Genomic DNA, 27856 nt, shown 5'->3' with positions numbered 1-27856 from the left:
GACTATGTGTTTAACGAACGTTGGTATGTTTGTGAGTACCAGGTGAGTTTATAATGGAAAAATAATGGAATATTCCATCTCGGGTCTCGAGAAACCGTCTGCTTTTTACGCGCCTTAAAATAGGAGATATGCTACTCGAGTGTAGTGGAAATTTACAGTGATAGGTTCTCACTTGGCGGTCATGGGTGCTGGGATTCGTAAGGCGCACGTGGAGTGACGACTTTGCTACTTTAGATAACAAGATAAGCAAACTTATGCAACTGTATTCTGCATATTGATCTGCAACGGTCCCAATATACAGTATAGTAGGTTGGGGTAAGATGGGTCGCGTTTTCATTCTATTTTCTTGTCCCATTTAGTACTAAACAGATAAACAAATAAATTTTCAAGATCTATAATATATATAATGCACGCCATGAAACCTCGGGTTTGGTCAAAGTTGGCCCGTTTTAAACAGTTACGTTATGTAGGCATCTACATAACGTAACTGAAAATGGGTTTGGTCAAAGTTGGCCCGTTTTAAACAGTTACGTTATGTAGGCATCTAAGCTAATTTCTATATGGATGAATTAGCGTCTTATAACATTTTACAGTAACATGCTTCAGCAGAACAGTGTATTAGTAATAATACCACCTGTGAAAATGCTGGCACTAAAATCAAGCGTCGTACGTGTATTACATATCGTTGTAACTTATCAATTGAAATCAAATATTCACCGGGTGAAATTATAAGTGGGCGTTTCCGTATTGTCCAATCAGGATAGCCGTACTCCCGGTAAACCAATCAAAACGTCGGATTTGTTGATTGCTGTCGGACGCGCGGTTTAATGACTGCGGATCTTGAAAGAGAGAACATATAGAAAAACGCACTGCTCTCTGTTTTGCTATTTCCCTCCGTTTTCTCTTTTTTTCTCTCTTATCTTTATTTCTCTCTTTTACACTTTGGCATTACATCATACCTCGTGATCGGAAAACACCGAAAGTTGGTACAGGGGACAGAACGCGGGGGTGTATTTACCTCGGAGATTTAAATATAATTCGTAGACTCGCCTGAGAAATCTTTTACCCCGCCCATAGCATATCATATTCCATTGTTTCTGTACCGTATTAAATGAGTCTCATTTTACATTATTGTGACGTGGTATTAAGTATCATCAAAACGTACATAAGCAATAAGAATTTATTACTATATGTACTTTCGCGTATCAAAACCTCTAAAAGAAATGACTGTATTAGGTTTATATGTAGTAAAACATAATCCACCTTACCCTATACGTACAGTAGGATGGGGTAGACGGGACACCTTTAACACTTATAAAATTCGGATATCCCGATCGTGTTTTAAACAATTAACAACGGTCTATAGAAGTCGTGAGGATACGCTCTTATATTTCTTTGAATGTTCTTTGTTTACTATCAAATGGAACAAGCAAATAAAATGAAAAGGTGTACCACCTTCCCATACCCCACTGTATAGTACCTACCGTTTTCGACTTGCACGATTTTCGCTCCCGCGCTTTAAAACGTGGCAACAAACACAAAGCTTGTAAGAGACGTACACCCATTGCAGCAATTGTTTATTCGATTAATTTCCGCGCGAAGTAGATTGCGTTACACACTTAGCAACTATGTGTTCCCTCATTTATTGTTGCAGTCGGCACGAATATGCAGAAAACTTATGTTCGGACTTTTTGCTTTTCGAAAAAACATTTTCCCCGTATGCAAACAAAGGAAGACGGAAAACAAACTTCTGAGTTTAATTGCCTAACTGTCAGTATATGTTCGCTACAGTTTAGGGTACTGTGATGTGATTGGCTTGGAAATTTCGAAAACGTATACAAATATACACCCACGCGGGTAATATAAGGAAATGCAACGGGTTTTCCATCTAGGTGTGTAGGGCGTAGGCGAATATTACCCACAAAGACGCTACGTTACATTTAAAACAAAAACTACAAGAATATACATTAGCTTCAGCTGGGCAGTTGTTGCTGTCAATTACCAATAAATTATCGTTTATTTTTGCAACGTGTAAATATAAGCAAATTTCAAATAAATGTACTTGAAACTGTATAGTGAAGTAAATAAGCCACATATTACAACATGGCGTATATATTTAACCTTGTAGGCGTGTGTTAGCAGCATAACATGATAACTGTTTGTGGTTTTAGTTTGTCTGAAAAAATTACTCGACTATTTTCGACATATTCTATAGATGTATACAGCAGGCGAGAGATGGGACGCAACGAGTGCTCACGTTCGCCACGCAGCAAATACTCACCCACGACGCTTAAGTAATAATTAACGTTGGGGCGGTCTGTTGCACGTAAAGCAAGCAGGTTGGGATAAAATGCTCTATCTTTTCGTTCTCCTTTATTTCTCCCATTTGGTAGTAAACAAAGCATATTTACAGAATCATATAGCTGGATCCTTATATGGATGACGCTTGAAAGGGCGTTATTAATTGTTAAAACACGGTGAGAAAATGTCATAACGGTATCCATCTTACCCCACAGTACTTATCGATTATGGTATGTTCAGATTATATTTTAAACCAAGTATACGAAACTGAATATACAAATATACACACATACCCCCTTTTAAAGGCGGCAACCAATAAATATGCGTGTTTTTAGGTAAAAGCAACTAATACTAGGCAAGTGAATGAAACTATCTTATGTTCACACATATAGGGTATATAGAAATAACAAATACGCACATAAGTTTTAAAATTAATTAATTTTTAAGTCGGGATTTTTTAAACGTAAAGCGTTCCTTTGCAGCGTAAACAAATTTGGGAAGAAAATGCCCTTAAACGTCACATATCTGCCAAAGCACGTTGCAATGTTTGCTTGTTATAGAAATATAGTCAACGTTTGTTTAAATGTATGCAAATGTTGTCCCAATATATAGGTCGCTAAAGAACACCTCGTAAATCGTTGTTGACTTTAAACGGGAAATTAGCATGTGTTGTAAAAATGTCATCAAAGGTTTTTGAACTCTGTGAGTGATTGTATTTTATTCAGTGTTAGTTCAAATATTTGATATGCGTTCTTATAACCAGGTTTATACTTATATGGTATAGGACTGTGGTTCTGTACATTTTATATCCATATATGCGTTACTTTTTAATATATGTTTTTTATTTAAAGAATTAAACAAATACGTTGCCGTGTGTTTTGGTCGGGAGTAATATAGATACCGTTAGCGCATAATACCCCACATTTCATTAGCACGTTTTTTACCCTCAAATTTAATAACTATATCCAATTTATTATTCTAATATGCTACGTAGAGCGTAACCAGTGTAGGTGCGGTTCTATGCGGAAAAACTAAAAATGTCACTTTCATTGCCAAGTTACGGGTGATTTTTAAAGTTGCTACTATAATGACGTAATCAACTTAGCTCGTACGCTGGGGTTTATTTATAAACGTAAAGTCCCCACGTGTTGTGCCCTTATTTGGGCATGAAAACATTGCAGAACTTGAACAGTTGTGCGCCTTTTTCCATATTCAGTATTAGCTTCAATTGCCATTCTCCCTTTAAATCCACAAATACGTTTTAGATTACATCATACACACGCAGATATACGGTTTCCAGCGACCGTTACGTATTGTGTGCTTTGTTAACAATAGGAAATTCGGTTTATTGCCAGAGTTACCTAAAGTCAAACACGGCGTCGCTCTCTTGTTAGTTTAACCACAATCGCTACGATCGGGGCTTTCCGGGTAAAAACCTAGTGTGAAAGTTTGCACTTGAATTATAAAACGTGCAAAAAGCATACGTGTTACTTTAATGTATTATATATATTTATGTATATTTGGTATATACAGTACTGTGGGTAAGATGGATACCAAAAGCCAATAATATCCCGTATTTTACAACCGTGTTTTTACAAATTAACAACGCTCTTTTACAGTCATTAGGATACGGTTATATAATGCTGTAAATAAGTTTTGTTTACCATATTAAACAGGACGATAAAAATGAAAATATAGACCATCTTACCCCAACACACTATATATATGCCTGCATACTGTATAGCTATGTGAGGTAAATGCAGCGCGTCTTATTCAAGATGTAACTCAAATCGGTCAATTTTTGTCGCTTTTGCATAATTGTACTGTCAAAACACATTACAGTATAACTTAAGGTGCCATTTTTCTGCCAGTATCAATACAAATACGACAGCACATACGTATGATAAGATTTTTATCCTAAACTTTTTCGTTGGAAAATTAAAACCATTGCTAGTAACGTCAGAAGAGTTATTGCCAGATAATGTGTGTGTCTTACAATCGGTAAAAGTCCCTTGAAATAAGAGCCAGCAAATCTGCAACGCGAGTTTTGACTTCCATGTAGGTTTATACAGGTGTTGAGAAATGAATTTGGCGTGTTACGTTTGTATCTCGATTGGGGAATTTGATTTCGGGTCAACTGGGTTCTTTGTTACCCGATACAATAACCGTCTCATTGTTAAGTACCTTTTATACGAGTAGCAGAGATTTTGCCTAATCTTACGTTTGTAAATATAAAATATTTTACATTTGCGATTTATCGTAAGCTTAGTATTTTTGCAATACCTGTGCTGCGATTTAGCGAAAGCTTGGTATTTTTTTGCAATACATCAATAGGCATACTAATATGTAACTAATGGGCCAACTCTGGCTTAAATATGGTTTCCAGCGACCGTTACGTATTGTGTGCTTTGTTAACAATAGGAAAGTCGGTTTATTGCCAGAGTTACCTAAAGTCAAACACGGCGTCGCTCTCTTGTTAGTTGAACTACAATCGTTACGAATAACTTGCCTAGCAGAGATTCGAGCTATAATTCACTTTTACAGTTTGGAATTGGTAAAATACTTTGCTTTTAACTGTTAGTGTAACAATGTAACTAATGCACCGACTTATCAACTCTCTCTGAAATCTTACGGCTACTAAGACGTATAGCAGCAGACATTTCAATTAAGATGACAATATTTATTTCATGTTTGAAATTGAAAGAAAAGACAATATTGTCGAAATTAAATAACTGTCTGTACAGAAAGCGTGATTTGGCCGAAAGAACGCGTTCGTATTGCAGATATAAATAATATTATCGTCAAATCGACGTCATAAGCATTTAGCATATATGTACAAAGGGAAAAATTGTACAAAAGATACTTAATTTTGGTAGTCGAATGTCGGCAATTGGTGCAGTATGGGTTTACCGATGGTAAAGAGAAAATGCCTGCGGTATAGAACAGAGAAGTGACGAAGTGCGTGGGCGGGTTTGGGGTTTAAGTGACGTAATTATATATGCAAATCTTTGGGGACTCTTGTCTCTTCTAACCAGATCGGGTCAAAGATCATGGGAAACAGTTCCCTCTTAGCTTAACAGTGTAGATTGCAATGCTTATTGCATCAGTATAGAGGTCCAGTTCATCTGGCTTTGTTGCGGATAGGGATCGACGCTTTTTTGAGCGGTCGGCGGGCCGAATGCCACAAAAACGCGGCTTGCCATAAGTTTGCTTCCCGAGCGTCGGCGAAGCGAAATTGGTAATCTCTGGTTTTCACATTGATTCGTACGCAATTGGAGTTTGCGCTGTCAATCACACAGGTTTCTCCACGGATCTAAAATAACATAAAGACATCAGCAGCCTATATTTGTAAAAATAGATGGACTGCCTTTGTAACATTAAGCGAGCACGAGGCGTATGAAAAAGAACACCCGTGTTATAACGACTGTAGTTGCCCAGCAATGCGAGGATAAATGAGTTACATACGTGGGAACTCGTAAGCGGGCTCGAGGTATATAAAACAGAACACCCGTGTTGCAACGACTGTAGTTGTCCCGCCATGCGAGGATAAATAAGTTGCATACGTGGCAACCCATAAGCGAGAATGGGGTATATGAAACAACACACCAGCGTTATAACGACCGTTATTACCCCACCACACAAGAACACATAAATTAAATTCATTCAAGATTACCCTGCCCACATTTATACCCACGTTCATTTGTTTTATACATTCATTAACCAATAAATTGGTTCCATACCTGTATTACACCCACTAATTTATTAATTAATAAATTGGTTCCATACCTGTATTGCACCGTGCCTGTCTGATGTCTCACTATCTGATCCATACCAAGCTAAAACACCATCCGATGTTAATCTTAAATATCTTTCTTCGTAAACGTTCTTGCCCCCGGTTTGTTTGGTTGCGTAACCTGGAAAAATAACGCTATTAGTAAAAAAATTAGTTTCGTAATTAAATTTCAATTTTATTTAATTTTTCAAAAAGTACTGAGATCAAAAAACGACAGTCGTTGTAACAGGAAGTAAGACGCGGTCTTATTTTTATAACCAAAAGGCTATTCTTTGTACTTAAATACTTTTTGTATAAATAATCAAGGTAATTTAATTTGCATTCAACAATAGCTTTTTTGCTGCTGAATTTATGTTAAAATCTGTTTTGTAATCGACAGCCCGCATATAGTTGGTGTTGTGGACACGCCTCCGGGCACACCCCCGACAAGGGCGCACTTGCATGCCGTAGCCACGTGATCTGCGCAATGTGCCGCAATCAGCGTGGTTCGCACTTGCATGCCTTAGTCACGTGATTTGCCCTGCGCAATGTGCCGCAGTCAGCGTGATTCATTATTAATTGTGTAGCTGTGTAGTTATTTTGTGTAGCTACACACGAACTACCCACGAGAGATTTTATCTTCGGTTAAGAGTGTAGTTATTTTGTGTAGCTACAGCGACGAACTACCCACGAGAGATTTTATCTTCGGTTAAGAGGTGTTGTGGACACGCCTCCGGGCACACCCCCGACAAGGGCGCACTTGCATGCCGTAGCCACGTGATCTGCGCAATGTGCCGCAATCAGCGTGGTTCGCACTTGCATGCCTTAGTCACGTGATTTGCCCTGCGCAATGTGCCGCAGTCAGCGTGATTCATTATTAATTGTGTAGCTGTGTAGTTATTTGTGTCGCTATGTCGCAATTAAGTGCCCTATATATACGTGTGTGCTCGCCTTAGTTTTCATTCGCTATTCGAGCGTTTCATTCGCTATTCCAGCGTTTCACTTTACAATTTGGCGTCTCAATACAAACCCAAGAACACAACAGTTGGCATGAGGTTTTAACCCTTTAAATTACACAACAGCAGTGGCGCAAACCCAAACAGAAACCTCAGCAGTAAACCACTGTAAACAAAGGTTTTTCCTTAGCCATACAATTCCTATATTTAAATTAGTTTGCCACCTCATTGCGCAATGCTTTCTTTAACATTTCAGACTTTTAACTCTGTTGCGCCATCTCGCGATTAGAAACAATTCACAAATATCGCCCGCTTGAAATTTGCCATAAGTTTGTCTCTCTTGCGCCGCTTTGCGACAGGGCTACAAACAGTGTAAAATCTGTTTGGTATTGAATTTTAAATGCAAATATGCCTATTCTCAGGACTCCAAAACAGCGTTGTTGAATGTTATAAAAATCATTTAGCAAATATAGGATATCATGTGCTAACGATATCCATATTATCCCACATTACTACAACTACAGTCTCCATTACAATGTATATCAAAAGCTTTTAATTAATGAACCTGTCGTTTAGTTAAGATTACGCGACTGTACGTGTATTTGTGTGTTAAAATTAACCTCTAGCTAGCACCGATGCAAACTTGATTAATTAGAATTAAGTTATTTTCAAATTTCTTTGTGACGTTTTGTCCGTGATAGTTGAGGTTTTGATTGACGTTTGGTAGAAATGTGTTTTATCGTTTGTCACATTTTCCAAAAATCACATGGTTTTACCATTGAGACCTCATTAAAGCAGTTTAAGAGACACTCAAATACAAAAGTTATATTCGTTTGCCTATGGGTTTTCAATGATTTGCCTATTTACGTTCAGGATATGATACTTCAATATCCACTGCCTATGCTGAAGACAACAGGGTGTGCCCTGCCGTACAAAAGTACCATCTTACCTTCCATAATGGGAGCAACAAAGCAGTATTGTGACAAAATCAACAGCCATTTAAGAGCGCTGGTGTCACTCGGTGCTCGGATCACGAAAGTGCTCGCACCGTCTTGAATAGCTACGTTCCTTTTCGTCTCCATGCAAACAAAACGACTCGCAAGGGCTACAACGTTAGCTTGGTTTCGTGTCTCCCTTGAGGTAGAAATACGGAGGTTTCCGTCGATTACTTCAACGTATTGACGCCTGTATGCACGGCTGCCATCCACGTCTATTAGTTCACCTGTGGTGAAGAAAATGTGTATTTAGAAAACACATTAAAAACTATTAACCCACGAAGTTACTATGCAAGGATAAATAAGTTACATATGTGGTAACTCGTAAGCGGGCATGAGGTGTATGAAACAGAACACTCGTATTATAATGACGTGGTGCCTTTGTATGTCAAAGCCGACAGATTACTGGCAAGAGTCTACAAGGGTTCTACTAAAATTGCCTCAAACTGTCACACAAAACCTATAACATATATATATAGCAGGGTGGGGGAAGATGGGACACCTTTAGCACATAATATACAAATATCCTGATCGTGTTTTTAATAATTAACAACGGTCTGTGGGAGTTGTGAGGATATAGTTTTATGATTCTTTAAATGTTCTTTGTTTACCACTAAACGGGACAAGAAAATGGAGTTAAAAGGTGTCCCATCTCCCCCCACCCTACTGTATAGTAAGAAAATACATTTAAGCTGATCTATAACCGATACAAAAAAGATTGTTATTGAGAGAGTTGCTTCTATCGACTATTAGGGAGTTGTATGCTGTTGAAAGGTCGGGAAATTCCATGTTACTAATATTGCAACGTAGTGGTTATAAAAGAGGGTGTAGCCCGGGTTATGTTGGGAAAAAGTCTGCGGTTTGCCAAACGTAACGCAAGTCCCGACATATTCGTGGTAATTACTGTGGCGTAACGCTAATTTCGCTGTGCAGGGATTCGTATCTGCTATTTTTAAACTTGTTTTGGGTGTCAATATAGTATAACGTTACTGTCAAGTGCTCTGAATTATTACTTTCAATTTCAATGTATTTTTTGTCTTTATGTAGTCTTTATACGTTAATGTAAATTGCCAACTCTTTAGGCCTGAACGTTGTATACCCAAATCTTGAATTCGCAGTAGTTGATGCCGTGATACGCAATTACCTATCCCCAATAAACCGAAAGGGCGTGGCCGGTGTAACAGAATAGTCTGTGCGGTTACTTTAGGGTTAGGTCTAAGCATAACTACCTAAAACGAGTTTCTGTTATGAAATTTATATGTTTTTGTAGCCTATAAATCACGACTCGGAGAAAAATGTTTTGGAATAATGTCTGCTTTACACGTTTAAACGTGCGCTTGAAACTTAAGTTCGAACAATATACGTATTTCTGTACGGTTGAGTTAAAGTAACATAAAGAAAATTAGTCTCGTATGTTATAACTTGGCAACAGGTTTAAGGGGGTTAGGGTTGGTTAATTTATAAGGTAAATATGCCATTGTTACATAATAAGTATTGTTGGGTTGTTTTTGAACGAATTTCCCGTTATAGTACTGCTGTGGGGGAGGACAGGAACATTTATACAAATAATATTCCATATTTTCTAATCGTGTTTTAACAATTAACAACGCTCATTTTAGAGTCGTGAGGTTTCGGTTATATATTTCTGTAAATATTCTTTGTTTACTACCAAATTGAACGTAATAATTAAAAACATGTACCATCCTACACCAGTTATATACCAATACGGCGCTTGCCTATTTTTTCTCGTTTTAAAAGCAACCGAAGTCATAAACTTATTCAGGAAGCTAACTTGACATGTTACCATAACAGCGAGAACACTAAACATCCTACATCCCATTTACACAAACTGTATATAGGGCAATAACAATGGTTTAAGATTAGTATCGCCCTGGGTAGATTGGGTAATAGGCAACTCTGGTCTCTATTCAAGGTCCCATGGGGGTACCTCACTGTAGAACCTCACCCATACAAATTAGAATGAGCCTATAACGTTAGGTTAATTGGACAATTCTTGTCTAAATCTATGGTCCCTTCGGCATAAGACCTTACCCATGTAGTGTATGAGTAGCATACACCACATCAAAGATTAGAATTGCAAGTTTAATTCACTTTGTTTCTTACCTACTCCTACATCTACAAAGCCACATTTTGACCGCTGGGGGGCGAGCACGGGCTGGCTGTTTGTTGTTGTAGGGGCGCGTTCAGGTATGGCGGGGGGAATCTAGAATGAAGTTACAATTAATATTAATACACAATATCCCAGAAATCAGGGGTAAATATATACATACGTGTCAAATACACAGACTTTGTTATTGTATTATAATTAATTGGCGATCCCCGACTGTGTTGGAATTTAAAACAGAGTCGCTAATCTGGATAACCATGGCTCAACACTGGCAAGCCGCCCAAAGTCCAGTTTAGCAAATAAGCTGTAGACATATAGTAGGATGGGGGAATGGGACACCTTTGGCGCATAATATCCGAATATCCTGATCGTGTTTTAAACAGTTAGCAACGGTCTATGGGAGTCAGGAACAAACTGATAATATGGGACACCTTTAGCACATATTATCCAAATATCCTGATCGAGTTTTAAACAATTAACAACAGTCTATGGGAGTCGTGAATAACGTTTTTTTATTCTTTGAATGTGCTTTGTTTACTGCCTGATTAGGTCACAGCGGCTTATCCTATGTATAGTGTTATGTGTTAACACTATAACACATATAGTGTTATACTTTTTTAAAAGTTCCTTGTTTACTACCACATTGGACGATAAAATAGAGTTAAAAGGTGTCCCAACTTCCCCCATCCTACTATACATAGGATAAGTCGCTGTGACCTAATCTTATTGAGGGCATTTTCATTTTTAACATTTATCAGTCAATAATACGAACATAGTCGTCATAAAACCTGGGTTTAAATAAGAACCAGAAATCTTACGTTATCTAGCCTTGCTGGTGCTTGTGGTTGGTACGCGGGTAATGGTATAGAAGGTGTATATTGCGGTGGGGGTTCTGCATGGTGAATTGGGGGGACACCTATGTTTGGATCGATGAAGTGTTGGTCGGTAAGACCGAAGTTTTGCTGTAGTAGGATAACCTGGAGATATAAAATTGATTAGATTTTGGGTGGTTCGTTTTTATTTGTATTCCGCAGTTTTTGCTAAGACGAAAACGTAATACTTGTAATTTTTATCTTAAGAATAAAAAAATGGTTATATTTTGAATTAATGACTGTAACATATTTATCCTCGCATGGCGGGGGCAACGACAGTCGTTATAACACTGCTGTTCTGCTTTTACGCAATGGTTACTATTAGTATAAAACACTAAAACAGCAATACTAAAATAACGAAATCGTAGAAGCGTTTTGATCAAAGAATTTCAACCGCTTTGTGGATTGAAATAATACAATGCTATAACAATACAGCCACTCAAGGTTCCTTAATAGGCATGTCCTTTAATACAAGGACACTACAGTGTAGTCTTGAGTGGATTTTGAAAGTAATTCAGTCAATGCCAGATTATTGTTCCTTTGGGTAAAAAAGATCGATGAATCCGAATTAGAACATCGCGGGATAGCTTACACCATGCGGGTTGGGTAATTGAATAAAATAACGCCGTATGGCAGTCTAAACGTATCTTATATTTAGCTGTCTGTATCGTATACTGTATTACACAAAGCAGGCCTTGTGGTTGGCATTGTTATCTTTTTTTGTGGTATATATAAAAGCAAAAACAATTTGTGCTGAAATAGTATTTTGTATACTTGGGTAAGATGAATACGGTTAGCACATAATATTTTCCTAATCATGTTTTTAAAAATTAACAACACTCTTTTAGAATTGTGAGGATACGGTTTTATTATTCTGTGAATATTCTTTGTTTACCATCAAACGGGACAATAAACGAAAATGAAACGTGGAACATTTTACCCCTACCTACTATACGTTCTGTCCCACACTGCTATATACAGTATATAGTACTGTGGGGTAATATGAGACACCTTTAGCACATATTATCCAAATATCCTGATCGAGTTTTAAACAATTAACAACGGTCTATGGGAGTCGTGAAATACGTTTTTTATTCTTTGAATGTTCTTTGTTTACTGCCAAATAGGACGAGAAAATAGAACGAAAAGTGTCCCATCTTCCCCCACCCTATTATATTAATATCTCGAACAATAATATCTATCGCATATTTCTTAATGTTTGTTCCTTTGGTGTGTATTAGCCATGTTTACCTAAAGTCCCATAATATTTACTTTTATTCAGTCACGTATTAGTCTGCAGTGTATTTAGTCTTTGCATATTTATAATAACGTGACTAAAAGACCTATATTAAGGTGAACTATTCATTATACGCGTGGACCTGTTAGCGAATTTCCGCTGCCGGGTTTTAAGATGTAAATACTTTGAATATGACTGACGTACCTCATGCGCACTGCCAAGTCAAAACCTTAGTGGGTTAATATACAGCAGAATGTTTAATGTTATATAGTGTAGCCTATTCACATGGTATTTTAACACTTGTTAGTACTAAACAATGGAAACAGTTAGCACATAATATACCCTGTTTCCTGATCGTGTTTTAACAATTAACAACGCTATTTTGTTCGTGAGGTTACGGTTATATAATTCTGTAAATATTTCTTACTTACCACCAAATGAGACGATAAAAGAGCATTAAAAACTTGTGCTATATTTCGTAATGATCTGGTGCTACGAAAACGTAACCAACAAAAAATCCAAACACTAGGTGTGAATTATATATTCTGGTAATTAATAAAAAAAAGTCCAAACACTAGTGGTAATTAAGAAATATATTGAATAGATATTTTGAATGTAGTAGACGTATACCTCATGCGCATTGCCAAGGCATAATTACAAGTGGACTATATTTTCTATTAATTAGAACACATCAATGTCTTACCTCAGGTGCAGAGGGATTGTAGTTTGGTGCAAACGGAGGTGGCTGCGCTTCGTTCATTGCTTTATTTCAGCAGTACGAAATTTCAACTACCTATTAACCTATACCTGTGTGATATTGAATTGGTATCGTTTATAATGTGGGGGGTCCTTGGAAAACCAACAGGCCTAAATATCTCGGGAGGTCCATGCAATAACAATAGGGTATTAAAGTAATGCGCAACTTTGGCCTAAATCCAAGGTCCCTGCTGAGCTTTGCCGTCGTAGAACCTCACCCTTATAAAATAGAACTGAGTTCTTAAACTAGAACGCGTAAAACGTCAAGTTTTAAATAAAATGCTTGTCTTACAATACGCTACTTGTAATCAACATTCAGTTATCAACTCGTAAACAAGACTGACGAGTTGGTTTTATATACTGTTAATACAACATACCATGTCATATGATTAAGTGCACTATGTAAGACTGTAAGTTAAACACACGTATACACACATACGTATACACACATACACACACACGGCATACAGCAGAGCAAACAAAACTTCAAAACTAAATCAACTCCACTGGCTCGATATACAGCTTCCTGCATTGCCAATCAATACATTGATAATGTTGACTGTTGTCTTGTATACAGGATGCATTGGATCAACAGACGTCTCTTAATTATGCATACAGTAAACAAACCAACTTACACTAGTACTGCAGTATATAACAATAACATATAGTAGGGTGGGGGAAGATGGGACACCTTTTCGCTTGGTTTTCTCTTTTTATTTGGTAGTAAACAAAGATCCTTCACTTAATTATTAAACCGTATCTTCACGACTTCCACAGACCGTTGTTAATTCTTTAAAACACGATCAGGCTATTTGGATATTATGTGTTAAAGGTGTCCCATCTTCCCCCACTCTACTATACATATCAAACTATAGCTAAATCAGCTACTATTTCGTAACTTTGTTTATATATTCTGAAATTGTCTAGTTAATCTAAAATCCCTACGTTTTTGTGCATATAATGTATAGTAGGTTGGGGTAAGATGGTTTATGTTTTCGTTCTCTTTTATCGTCTCATTTAGTAGTAGACAAACCATATTTACAGAATTTCTAACTGTACCTTCAAGACTTTAAAATAGCGTCGTTAGTTGTTAAAAACACTATTAGAAAATATGGAACATTAGGTACTAACGGCATCCATCTTACCCCTCAGTACTGTATCTGTATACCCGTAAGTGATACTGGAACCTTTATTTACCAAACCCGTTTACTTAAACTAGACTACGGGCTCAAGTAAACAGTTTGCGACTTCAGCTGAATATTCCAGTAAATGCTTTGTCTCTTGTAAAAGAAACTATCACATGGTCAGTTTTACAGGTTTGTGGACGTGATCGTCAATTGTTGGGTTACAAAACTCGGGTGTCTCGTGAAAAGGATGACGTAGGACGTGACGCAAGTGTACCAGTCACGCTCTGTTGAACACGTTAAGCACACTGTGGCAAAGGTCTGCGCTAACTGTACCATTATAAAATATTAATGGCTTTTTTATATAGTAGGGTATAGGGAAAGATAGGGCACCTTTTTGTTCTATTTCCTCGTCCCATTTGGTAGTAAACAAAGAACATTTAAAGAATTATAGAACCGTATATTCACGACTCCCATAGACCGTTGGTAATTGTTTAAAACACGATCGGGATATTTGGTTATTAAGTGCTAAAGGTGCCCCTTCCTCCCCCACAGTACTAAATGTTCGATTACGGTAGCGAGATTAAAGTTAGATTAAATCGAAAAAAACAGGATACAGCGACAAAACGACAGTCGTTTAAACACACTTAACAGATTTCTACTTATTAATACGCTTAATATAATATACTGACCACAACAGTATAAAGATTATAAACTCCTGGTCGAAACTCAAAGCAAAGTAAGGATATTGCTACTTGCTGATACATGTCCTTTAGTTTTGCTGAGTAAGACGCGTCGCTGTTTCGTATAACAATACAAACTGACTCTTAATATATTGATTGAATAAATGAATGTAACCTAATATTGTTTGCATAGCAGGCAGCGACAGTCATTATAACACGGGTCGTTCTGTTTCCAATGTCCATAACTTGTCTAACATAGCCAATGTTGTTACCATTTCTTTTTTAAAAAAATGAATGTAACTTATCCAACCTCGCATAGCGGGGCAACAACAGTCGTTTTAAAACGATTTCTGTTCTCGTAAACCCTGTTCTGTTCTCATACACCTTACCCTACCTACCTAGCTCTATTGTAAACTGTAGACTCGTAAGCACTGACAAGCTTACAGATCACGTGCTTGCTACGTCACTTCGTCTATACATAGTCAGTTCGCTTATAGCGTTTCAGCTGACTCATGTAACACTGTGGTAAATTACGCGAAATCTGGGCTGTAAAAATAGATTGGCCAACGAGTTAAACCTATATGATTAATACGTATTATACACCGAGATGTACCAAGCTAAATTATGAATATATATATATATATATATACTAATACTACAACACTGTGCTTTCGTTTAATACTCCAACAGTACTATGGGGTAAGATGGATACCGTTAGCACTTAATATTCCATACTTTCTATTCGTGTTTCTAACGATTAACAACGGTCTTTTTCAGCCGTGAGGATACGGTAATATAATTATGTATATTATATGTTTCTTGTTTACTACCAAATGGGACATTAAAAAAGAATAAAAACAGTTAATTACTCAAAGGATATAAAATTAGCTTCAGACAACGAATTAATCTTATATGATTATTGCATAACGCTCACTGACGTTTGTCAGGCCACGATATTAACAAATATACTAACAGTGTGCTTTCGTTTTATAAGCACACGTTTATTTTCTATGAAATAAACACCTTATACCTGTCACCAAAATTAATATCGTACTCGTGCATCTTTTCATATATATGTAGATTTAGCAGCAACGCTTTTTCGACACTTTTTCTCAAGCAGTTTTTATATACCTAGTTAGTTTCAACGACTGCACTTTGTTAATTCCCTTCTTAATTTAACCTTCGTTATCGTATTCGAAGAGGTGTTATACTAAAGCACAAAAGCGCTTCACATAACAGCAACATACTACCCCGCTTAAACGTACAACTTTCACGAACTGTTACAGTGAAACTGGCCCATCTTTGAATACAACCAGCATTTTTTTCAGTCACGATTTCAGCGCCCGGGAAACAGCCCGAAGTTCTTTGTTGTCGTTTTCCACCCGATTAGTGTTTATTGATGCGGAAATCAAGGGTCTGCGTTGGCCTATTGTACTTAAAACATGGCTATATGCCTTGTGTGGAAATAAATCAGACAAATATCCTTTTTTGATGGTTAGACGTATATTATACTTACATTATTGTTTAATTATCTCTTCGAATACAGTAGCGAAGATCAAATTAACTAGAATAGCCTAGAGAAGGGAATTAGCAACAAACTACAACCGTTAAAACACGTTACGGGTATAAACTACTTGAGAAAAATTGCAAAACAAAGCGAGGCTGCTAAATCGAAATATTAACCAACTTAGAACTAAACAAGCCGATTCTACAGTCTCATATGACTCAATACATGTGTCTTGCCACAATATCCTGACCTAACCCATAGTCATCTATATAGTCTGATTCGACCTATAACTTAATTCTTACACCGGCTAACATGACCTTACGAATGGCCTCTGGGCGTATATAGCATGTGTGACTGGCTAAGAAATATAAACCACTAAAATCCTTATAACTTTGAATACGACATAGCCTCGCTTTGGTTCGACGGTTTTAAATTCTTCGGTTACAACTGCAACTGCTTTAAATTAGAAACGTTCTTTGTTTACCGTCTGTAGCAAGCCACAGAGCTACCGGAAAAGCAAACGATATAAGGTCAAAGTATTCTACAGTCTGTAAATATCCCCGCGTACTTTCCAGCTACGGTTCGAAAGTACTCTACAGTCTAGACCCCTCTTGAGCACCCTTCTCTTTTAAGCAAACACAAATTCTTAGCAGCGTTTGATAACGAATTCGACCTACTTCGATTATAACTGCATTTCGTCTTCAACTACATACATTTTCTTTTGTTCTGTTATAGCATTTAATTTATAGTGACATCATACACATACTACGCTACTACGTAAGTCGTAAGATAAACGATTAGTCATCACATCTCACATGACAGGCAATTAACAACAGCCAAACTTTTGGCCTTGTAAACAGACTTTGATGTGGCGCAACTTTAACGAGCTTCAGTACAACTACAGCACATTTGCAACGATTGCAGATCTGCTTTGCTGTGTGTGTTCGGGACACCTCTGTTTTCTGACATCTATTTCAAGACTCCCTGTTTTCTCTCATCTATAAGACATACGCTGCCCATGGAACCGATTTAGAGACACTCATAAATCCATTTCGCATCATAATTAAACTTTTGCATAGAAGGTTTAACATAGGTTATATATATGCAAACTAGAACTACGTTAAAATGTTTCGTTTAAAACAACAAATGTTAAAACAGGTGGGTAAATAACGACTTGCCATGAACTAATGCAATCGAAATTATAAACCAATCATTTTATAGACGTGCATGTTATATATACGTGTTACTATGAGCAGAGTCAGACTCTGACTATGAGCTATTTGCGTGCATTTGTACGCAGCAGGTGTTATAACGTCATGTTATAGTGTTTCTTTGTAAACGCATATCTCGTAGGTGGGAATTTCCCAACGATAATACTGATTATCTGGGAACTTTTTTTTAAAATACAAGTTTGTTAGTCTCAGTTTTAAGTATTTCTTATTCTTGCGCAGCAGTGACAGTCGTTATAACACAAGTGTTTTGTTTTATACACATCGTGCCCATTTACAAGTTACCACGTATGTAGCTTTATGGGTGTTTATATTAACTGTTTTTCATACATTGTGTATAACATTTCATAATTTTGAAATTTCATTTCAAGAAATGGCTAATTGTAAACTTGTTAACATGAGTGACATCACGATGGCGCTGCAGCCGTTCATCACTATGATGTCACAATTGCTTGGTCCAGAAGCTGGGAAAGTGTTGATAACTAAACAGAATGGGGAAGTTATAATAACCAATGATGGATGGACTTTGATTAATTTCCTAACTTCAACTAGTCCTGTTGCAAGGTTGGTATAAAGAAATACTTAAATGAATAATCGTAACTGGCTTTATCCTTGCATGGCTGGAAAACGACTGTCGTTATAACACGGGTGTTCTGTTTCATAAACCTTAGCCCACTTAGGAGTTACCATGTATGCAACTTATTTACCCTTGCATGCCAGTAAACGATCGTCATTCCAACACAGGTGTCTTGTTTCATACACTTCTTGCCTGCTCTCTATGTGACTTATTTATCCTTTCATGGCAACAGCAGTCGTTATAACACAGATGTTCTGTTTCATACACCTCTTGCTCACTTAGCAGTTAACACGTATATATAATAGGATTTTTTACATTTTTCTTCCTTCTTTTTATATCTTATGTTTCTGTTACAGAATTGTGACCCAAGCTTGCAGTGTTCACACAAAAGTTTATGGAGGTGGTTGTAAGTCCTTTATGCTAATGGTTAACGCAGGTCTTGAATATTTATCTGGCAACACTGAATTAGCATGTCATATTCCAAGCAATAGAATCAAAGTTATATCTGCTTTAAACTGGTTTCAAGCTGCTGTATTGGGTTCAGACCGGTTTGAACAGGAATTGGCAAACTTGTCAGCAATATCTACTGAATTAAACAATGAAAATTATAAAGCTGTGGAAACTGTTATTTCTAATGTAGTTAGAACTTGCTTTGCAGGCAAGTTTAGCAACAGTGCTACTGTTGTACTTTCAGATTTGACAACGAAACTGATTTGGAAAATATGTGATAATGTTGTTAGCAATCTAAGGAAAATGATTGCAAATTTATTGCAAAATTTTGATGGCTTTGTGGTAGAGGCACCCGGGCAACTTCTCGTACAAAGTGCTTTGGTTAAAGGGATTCTAATTGATAGAGAAGTTAAGAATTTTATTCACAGTTCAAACTGTCAAAATGTTCTGGTTCTTAATTTGGATGACAGTCTTACACCCTGCAGTGAATTTTCCGTTAATTTGCATGGGAACCAATTTTCACCCTTTTTAGAATTTCCAGTGAAAGTGATTAAAAAATGGATCGAAACTCTCAAGAGTCAAGGGGTCACTGTGTTATTTTGTCAAGGAAAAATGCTGGGGACTTTTCACAATATATGTGAAAATAACGGTGTCCAAGTTGTTGACTGTTTAAGTGCGGAACAAGTCAGTTTTCTATGCAAGTCCTTAAAAATATCCGCTGTACATGAAATAACTGATGAAATATTACAGAAGGACATTGCAGATGTAATTATAAGTGAATTCCTAGTATCTAGAAGAACATATGTAAAAGTTACACCGCTGAAAACTGGCAAACAACAAATATATACAGTTTTAGTAGGTTCCCCTTCTCCTGGCTTATGTTCACAGTATAAAGCAGCCATCCATAACGCTCTAACTGTAGTGAGCCACTGGTTAAACCATTCACCGGCGAAAACTTCTGTATGTTACAGTGTTATGGGGGGCGGGGTGTTCTTTTTGCTCTTTTATCGTTTGATAAACGAGACACCATGGGTTAGAAATGTATGCGGAAACTTTAGCAATAGTGAAGAAGAAAAATTAGCAATATCCTGTAGAGTTCTGTCTGAAGTATTACTGGTAATACCAAGAACACTGCACAAGAATTCTTTTCTTTCTAAAGAAAAAAGTTTCAGATTTATCACTTTACTTTCTTTGTTTGAAAATCTTGAAATAGATCAATTGCAATCTTTAATCTACAAAACAAATATTGGGAATTCTTGTTTTACCAATTATACACCACCATGGCTAACTGAACCCTTCTCAATCAACCTGGCTTTGGTGTCTAATGTTCTGAATGTAATGATTGAAACTTTGAGAGTTGAACAAATTGTCAGGTAAGCGTAATGTATTGCTTAAAATTTAATGCATTTTTCTGTGTTTACGTTTGTTATTTACCAGCATCCTATATACTGCTAATACAAGACTATTATTAATTTTGACCCTCTAACGGGTAATTTTTCATTCACCCTGACCTTTATACAGGTGATGTGTACTTTAAATTTTGTGCATTTTTAAGGAATCAGTATACCATATGCTGCCAATATTAGACCATTATGTTTTTTGACCAACTGCTTGTACTTTTTACAGTGTCTCATCATCTCTTAAACAAGTGAATGATCAGATGGAAGATCTTAATTCATGAGTTGGTATCTTTCATATAAAAGACAATAGGAATGTGGTGCTACAAAAATCAAGTCCGACCAGTTGTAATAGGCTATAGGAGATATATATATATAATATATATCTTTAGTTATATATGTAACTAGTTATATAGTGATATATAATCTCTACAATCTAACTAAAGTTGATTTATATACAATCAACTTAAGTTGTATATGTAACTAAAGTTCATATTTTTACTATTTGCTTTTATTAAACAGCATTGTAAAGTGTTTTCATTTCCTCCAACTGCATTATAATGTGTACTTTTATATGATAATTTTTACGGTAATGGGCCAACTCTGGCTTAAATTTTTGGTTCATCGACGTGTTCCGTTGCAGGTTCTCACTCTCGTAGAGAACTATGAAACAATGATAAGATATGAAGGCAGTTTTAATACATTTAATTAAAGTAAAACAGTTTTAACACTATTCGACCTAGCTGTCATCTGGAATAGTCACGCCCCCGCGTAATGTTGTCAACAGTGACAAAGCACGCCATTTCTGGTTTGTTTTGATTTTTTAAGTTAAAAAACAATCGCAAATTACGACATGCCACCTAAACGAACTCCTGCAAAGGCACCAGCCAGAGTTCCGGCGTCAAACGCTAGGAAAGCACCAGGTAAATTTGTGTTAATTTTTCGTGTATAACGTCCGCTTTTAAACACTTTTATACTCCATGTGATGTGACTTCTAGTTTTTGGTTCAACAGCCACGTTTTTTTTAATAACACCCTTTATTTATGGCGTTTTGACGACTGTTGTTTTGCTGTTGATTCTCTCTTAATGGTTACAACAATAATATGGTTTTCAAAAAGGTAAGTTAAAAATATTTTATTCTAAAATAAATTGTTGCAACCATTGTATTTTTTTTAATTTAAAAGCGATTTAATCTTGTTTTAGTAAATGCTGGTAAAAAAGCTCCTGCTAGCAATGCTGGGAAAAAGCCAGCTGTGGGAAAAGTTGCTCAAAAAGAAGTTAAAAAGGAAGTAAAGAAAGGACCTTCCCCTCAAGACCTTGCAGCGATTATCATTCAAAAATATACAAGAAGGTTGGAGACTGGAGTTGGTTTGGCCATTTCTGTAGTTAATGTGTGCGTTTTTACAGATTACTTGCAAAACTTGTCCTAAAGAAACTAAAAGAGAAAAAGAAAGCTTATGATGAGACTATCGAAAATATACAAAGAGAAGTAGGTGCATTATGATTTACTTGGTAATGTAGACTGCTCTTGTTGCAATGTAAATTAGACCCTTACTTTCTGTATGTGTTTTACTCTTATTCAAATTAAAAATTAGGTCTTGCTATGCTTTTTCAAAGTATAGCAGCTCATTTATTCTATGTTTGTTGGGCCCTTTGGCAAGGAACGCTGGGGGACCTAAGATTTAGACCATTACTGTTAAGTTTTAAACACAAAGCATACAGTACATTTTTTATTCTGCTGGATCTAATGTTGCCGGCTATCTTAGTCAGTCACTATTATAGTGCATTTTGCATATCTATCTTTCACTTCTTATAATATAAAAAAAAACATTTCCTGTGCAGGCCTACGTTGCCATGGTCAAGACACAACAAGAAGCGGCAGAAAAAGAACTGGAGAGAGAGGAAGAAGAAAGAAGGAGAAAAAGAGAGGAAGCAAAAAGAAGAAAGAGAATGTTGGAAGCAGCATTTGATGGCGACTTAGATGAAATGCAAAGCATTTTAAATGAAGTAAATCAATGAACAATATTGAGTAAAATTCTTATAAAAGTGAACTAAAGTCATTTCTGAATACTCTCGTAAAAATAGACCATGAAATTACTTTAATTGGTTTTTGAAGTGATTGTTAAACTATTTAAGGTATTACTTACATTTTAGTTCAACCAGTCAATTCAAATTTGATTTTTTACATTTGTCTGTTTTTTTTATATTATACCCATTTTTCATTAACTGAAATAAAACATTATTTCACTTACATATCTAATTAAATTAAACTTTTTTGTATAAGGTTTCGCAACTAGATGACAAAAATGGCATCCCAAAAGATGAGATTGGTATGATAGCTCGACGCTGCCACCAAATGGCAGTAGTTGAGTGTCAAGACGCAAACGAGAACACACCCCTCTCCGAGGCGGGGGGAGGGGGAAGTGTGGATGCTATTGTGTTTCTGGTGGAAAGAGGTGAATATTTATATGAAGTAGTGTAACTTGTTTATACTCATGGTGGGCAACGATAGTTTTTAATGTGTGTGTTCTGTTTTATACACCTCGTGCATGCTTATGAGTTACCTGTATCTAAGTAACTATACGTGATCTCGCTGTTATATCACAGAAATTACGAGTTCTATATGTAGTTTAAATCTAATTAGTTTTCTGTAGTAAACAATTTCAACAGTTCTTCCAAGTTCTATTTTTGTAACAATTACAATATGATTTCCTACGTTAAATTTCCTCCTTTTTCAATAAAGTTTTGGGGTTATAATGTTAATACATTACTCCAGGTGGTAACCCCAACAGTATAGGAGCATGGGGTCGAACTCCTTTATATCGAGCGGCGTTTGGTGGCCACATGGAGGCAGTAGAGTGTTTGTTACAGTTTGGTGCTGATCCGAGAACATACGCACATGATGGTAACACTCCTGCACAGGTGAACTTATGTTTTAATGCCTGCTGTTGTGGTGGATACATTAGGTTTAATACACGGCAAAAGTTTTGTATATTCTGCATAGAGTTTTTGTCTTTTGATATCGCATAGTGTATTTATACACATCCTATGAACTGTTACAGAATATCGCTGCCCACCCCTGCAAGCATAAATAAATTTTACGCGAGGTGTATCAAACAGAACACCATATGTTGCTTACTATGAATGTTCTCGAGTCGTAAAAACTTTGTTTCAAAACAGACGATTCTATAAGTTACTCATTCATTCATGCCCTGCCATAAGAGGATAACCAATTACAACCATTCATTCACTAAGGTTGCATCTGTGAAGCAAATAGTTGACACACTTGAGAACTGGGATGTTGAAATCACTGAAGCGTTACTAGAGAAGATGGAAGCTGAAAGGGAAAGAAGGAAAGACGAAGATTTGAAAAGAAAAGCTGCTGAAACTAGCAAGTGAGCACTTATGATATAGCCTGACAGAGAGTATGAGGTGTATGAATAAGAAAACACCCATGTTGTAACTGGACAGTAAGCATGAGGTGTATGAATACACCATATGTCTGACTGTCTGGTGTATAAGAAGACACCCATGTTCTTGTCAGTGGGCATGTGGTACATTAGGAACTGTTTGTACTTTAAAAGACACACACGTTATAGCTCCAGACACTAACTGTAACTGAGCTATGGGCATAAGACCTAAAAATTGTTAAAGTACAAACCATTTTTCACAGAATACAGAACGAGTTAGAAGAAGTGCAACGTGAATGCAACAACAGACAGAGAATATTGGAAAAAGCTTATGTTGAGTTAGAGAAAAGAATTCACGAGCACGATACTGGTATTTCTGAGGGGTTTGATAGACCGGATGTTACTTTGGCAGTAAGTTTAAGTTTGTGATGATTTTTAATTGTTATACAATATATACATGCCTGTGATTTGTTGTGTTGGCTATTTATTTTTATATGGGTGAGGTCCTTTAACGGAATGTCGTGAAATTGGACCAGAGTTATTATGATTACCCCAACATTGTATACGCACATTATATTCTATATGGGTGAGGTCCTACAGTAAGGCTTGTCATGGGAGCTGGGATTTTGGCCAGAGTTGACCCATTCCTCTAATACTAAGGTTAAGCATTTAAGTCCAGATTCTATTCTACAGTTGGCTTATTACCCCATATGACTGTTCTTTAAAGTTATACTCCAATTATGTCATGACCTTGTGGTGTTTGATGTCTTTGTATACCTGATTGTTAAAAATATTCCAACAGGCAATCCAAGACGCTGAAGGAGATTTAGAGATTGCTAAACTTAATGCAATGAAGGCAAGAGAGGGGTTGGAACAAGTTAAACTTAGACTGAGGGAAACACAAAGTGATGGTTAGTATGTGTTATATAGAAGCACTTGTAACTTCTGGGCTTGAATAGATGTGTTATCATAATATAAGGGACAACTGGGTTGGAGCAATTGTCATAAAGTGTCTTGCCCAAGGACAAATACACCCACAATAGCAGCAGCGTCGGGCCTCGAACCCATTACCTCTGGGTTGAGAGGCAGGCGTGCTAACCACTATGCCACATCGTTAGTAGTTTTACTGCCATTATTGTGTAAAGATTAACAACTACATACATACAAAAATCATTCATGATGTTATAGTTTCACTTATTACATCACACAGGCAAGGATGATGATCTTCCCGGAGTAAAATGCAACATCCGTGAGTTGGATGAAGTCCTTATGCGAGATGTTGGGAACCGAATCAAATCTTCAGGGAAGTGGCCACTGCTTATTGATCCAAGTGGCCAGGTGATTATTGTACCTCATGCTCACTGTCGAGTTATAACATGGGTCTCTTCTTATACACCAGACACACATGGTGTATTCATACACCTCATGCTCACTGTCGAGTTATAACATGGATGTCTTCTTATACACAAGACACACAAGGTGGATTTATACACCTCATGCTCACTGTCAAGTTATAACATGGGTGTTTGCTTTTACACCGGACACACATGGTGTATTGATATACCTCATGCTCACTGTCATAATTACAGGCAATTGCTCTAACCCAGTGGCTACTAATAAGTTCTCCAAATTGTCAGCCATGCAGAAAAATATATAGTGCAAAACAAATGAAAAATCTAACTAAGTGATCATCTACAAAGTTACATATGTGTTAACTTGGGCACGAGGTGTATGAAACATAACACCCGTTTTATAACGACTGTCGTTTCCTGCCATGCATAAATTTAGTTACCTATACAGGGCATTAGGAGTAAAATGCAACTCCGAAACTGCTGCTTATCACTGTACTGTAATAAGAAAGGATAATAATATAAAACTATTCAACAGGCAGCAGTATTTCTCCGATACCGAGATACAAACTACATATGTGCGCTTAACCCTGAGAATATGAAACCTGAGACATTAAGACTGGGGCTGCTTGGTGCTTTGAGGTGAGAACTTGTTTTGTTAGCATTAGTGAGGCACTGTGGCAGGTTACCGCACCTGTCTCTAGCCCAGAGTTACAGGTTCCAGGCTGGATGTTTCTAATTAATGTTATTGTGTGTGACCTTGGGCATGACATTTAACAGAAATTGCACTTTTAATAGCTAAAGAGGTGAGAACATGTTGTTTTGTTAAGGGGAGTGGCTTGGCCTGCCTTCCTCTAGTCTAGAGATTCTAGGTTCAAAGCTCGATGCTGCTATTATTGGAACTTATAAGAAGTCACGAGTTGTATGAAACAGAACACCTGTTAGCCATGGTTTATATTTTGTAGTATATAAACACAAGCCTTTGGTACAACTTGATAAAGGACTTGACTTATCTAGATAAGCAATAGGGGACTTTACATTTGTCTCTCCAGTCCTGGTAAAGAAAGTTTGAGTAGTATAATAATAGCGAAAAGACAGTAAGCCATGGTAAATGTATTCAATAAAATACTTGGCTATTGAGCTTTGTATTGTTAGTAACATTTGATACATGCCATATTAACTTCTACTTATATGTATTAAGGTGTAACATATTCTCATTAATTCCAGATATGGCAAACCCCTTGTCATTGACATGTTAGAAGTCGACATGTATGAAACAGTATGTGACATGGTGAACCAGATAAGGGATGGGCTTATGGATCAAATAATGAACAAAGAAATATTGGAAGAATCAAAGTAAGATGGTTTTAATTGATTACTTCTTTCTTGCTTTTGGTTTGTTTATGGTTGCTACTGTCTTGGTTAGATTGGTTTAATGTTAGTGCATGGTCTGTTATAGATAGTTGAATGTTTGTGGTAGAAAATTGGTCTAATTGCTGTGTTGGAGAATAAGTTGTAGCTAATTTTATTGAGTTTTGTAGAAATAATTGTATAAAATCAGATTTTGTAGTTATGTAATTTTTGATTTTCTGTTGAATTTTGTTGTTTATTTACTTTTGGTTGGTCTGCCTTCTGCGTGAGTTAATTATATTTGCATGTTCTGTAGATAGTAGGATATTTTTCCCCTAAAACACATTGCATTTACCATGGTGTACAATTAGTTGTAGCTAACTTGTGTCATAGGAACAGTTGGCAATGTTTTTGTGTTGTTGTAAATCAGTTGTATCATAAGAGCTTTTGTTGTTAAATGTAGACAAAAGTAGTGGCAATTTCATTATGTCTATGTTCAAGCTAGTGTAAAATTATCTTTTGTAGAACTGTTTGAAGTTAACTAGGTTCGGCACTTGTATCAAGTCATCTACGTACTTTGTAACGCGTAAGCAAGCACGAAGTGTATGAAACAGAACACCCGTCTTATATGACTGCCCTTGCCCTGCCACACAAGGATAAATAAGTTACATTCATTCACAACTTTACAGTTACATACATGTTAACTAGTTACCAGGTACAAGGTGTATGAAACAGAACACCCTTGTTATAACGACTGTTACACTTAAGAAAATAATCTACATACATTCACAACCCCACAGTTACATCTCATTGGTGAAAACAACCGATCCAAGCGAATACCAAAAGTCAAACTTCCATCACCACAGAGTTGAGAGCTTTGTTCTTATTATTGTCACCAAAAATAAGTTCCCACCAGAAAACCTTACTGAAATTACCTACCCTATTCGTATTGTACTGCCAGAGCCAACTGGAGTGCTATAGATTAGGCCAAAGTAATAATGTGTTATGCTGAAAGACAAAAGATTTGGGTATTTTACCCAGCATTAGGTTTTACTAATTTTAAAGTACTTCTGGATAAACTGATTACTTTCTATGCTGTAAAACACTTTATACCATAATTACCATGCTTAGTTTGGGTTATCTTAACATAGATTTCCTTGATTGCCCAAAGTTGGTTATGTTTTAGGACACGATATATAAATTATTAGGTTATGTTTTATGCTGTAAAATACTGTAAGCTTTGGGTATTTAACTTAGCATAAAGTTTTACTAATTCTCCACAATTGTTTATACCTGCATTTTAAGACTACTTTTAGATTATGTGATTAAGTGTTATGCTGTAAGACAATGTAAGCTAATTGGGCTTTAATAAGATTAAGTTAACATTGCATAGGTTTTTTTCTAATTACCCCAAATCCGTTATTTTGTAAGAAAATTTTAAGGTTCGCCTGTCATCTGAGTTTTGGTGTTTTTTTTATGAAAAATTAGTTTCTGTGGCAAATTTAGACTACATATTTAACCTTAAATTTTACACACTGTGAAATGATATTTACCTTACAAGCTGTAATTGTTTTTATCCAATTGAACTAAAATACTCTTTACTTAAAGTGGCTTTATATAGTTTTTATTATGTTTAAGTACACAGCTTTGTTTATGCATAGGTAATGTTAGCCTGTTAATGTTTATATAGTAATAGGGATTATATAGTAGGGTGGAGGAAGATGGGACATGTTTAGCACATAATTTCCAAATATCCTGATCGG

The 27856-nt window shown here is 36.5% G+C and overlaps 4 protein-coding genes across 5 annotated transcripts in view; 3 read left to right on the top strand and 1 right to left on the bottom strand.

The window, feature by feature from the left end:
* LOC149735063 (uncharacterized) overlaps positions 1-14469 on the top strand; it is a 46355-nt gene extending 31886 nt beyond the window's left edge. Inside the window, exon 13 of the transcript XR_016385169.1 lies at positions 14334-14469. The gene's annotated coding sequence lies outside the window, so the exon portion shown is untranslated. The remainder of the gene's footprint in view (positions 1-14333) is intronic.
* On the bottom strand, positions 4967-13343 carry LOC149735064 (uncharacterized). Of its 2 annotated transcripts, XM_089879833.1 has the most exons (7): positions 13156-13343; positions 12965-13045; positions 10971-11129; positions 10149-10248; positions 7979-8251; positions 6088-6215; positions 4967-5614 (listed from the first exon to the last, which is right to left on the bottom strand). In XM_089879833.1, exons 2-7 carry the CDS (start codon positions 13019-13021, stop codon positions 5423-5425), a joined length of 909 nt encoding a protein of 302 aa, XP_089735959.1. In that variant the 5' UTR covers positions 13022-13045; positions 13156-13343; the 3' UTR covers positions 4967-5422. The 2 variants fall into 2 exon arrangements, with proteins under 2 accessions (XP_089735959.1, XP_089735958.1); XM_089879832.1 differs by lacking the exon at positions 13156-13343 and having other exon boundaries at positions 12965-13119.
* LOC149735062 (BBSome complex assembly protein BBS10-like) lies at positions 14334-20703 on the top strand. The gene is made up of 4 exons (XM_089879778.1): positions 14334-14460; positions 17192-18124; positions 18494-19960; positions 20214-20703. The coding sequence occupies exons 2-4, from the start codon at positions 17934-17936 to the stop codon at positions 20266-20268; spliced, it is 1713 nt and encodes a 570-aa protein (XP_089735904.1). The 5' UTR covers positions 14334-14460; positions 17192-17933; the 3' UTR covers positions 20269-20703.
* A 64-nt stretch (positions 20704-20767) lies between these two features.
* LOC149735061 (IQ motif and ankyrin repeat domain-containing protein 1-like) lies at positions 20768-27700 on the top strand. The gene is made up of 13 exons (XM_089879776.1): positions 20768-20907; positions 21188-21335; positions 21392-21473; positions 21827-21991; positions 22269-22440; positions 22761-22906; positions 23240-23379; positions 23658-23805; positions 24197-24305; positions 24605-24732; positions 25282-25385; positions 25971-26099; positions 26894-27700. Exons 1-13 carry the CDS (start codon positions 20838-20840, stop codon positions 27072-27074), a joined length of 1722 nt encoding a protein of 573 aa, XP_089735902.1. The 5' UTR covers positions 20768-20837; the 3' UTR covers positions 27075-27700.
* The last annotated feature ends 156 nt before the right edge of the window (positions 27701-27856 follow it).

This window comes from Ciona robusta, chromosome 6 (genome assembly GCF_009617815.1).
Source record: "Ciona robusta chromosome 6, ASM961781v2".
Taxonomy (NCBI): Eukaryota; Metazoa; Chordata; class Ascidiacea; order Phlebobranchia; family Cionidae; genus Ciona; species Ciona robusta.
Note: the sequence above shows the minus strand (reverse complement) of the source record. Positions and strands in the feature narration are given on the sequence as shown.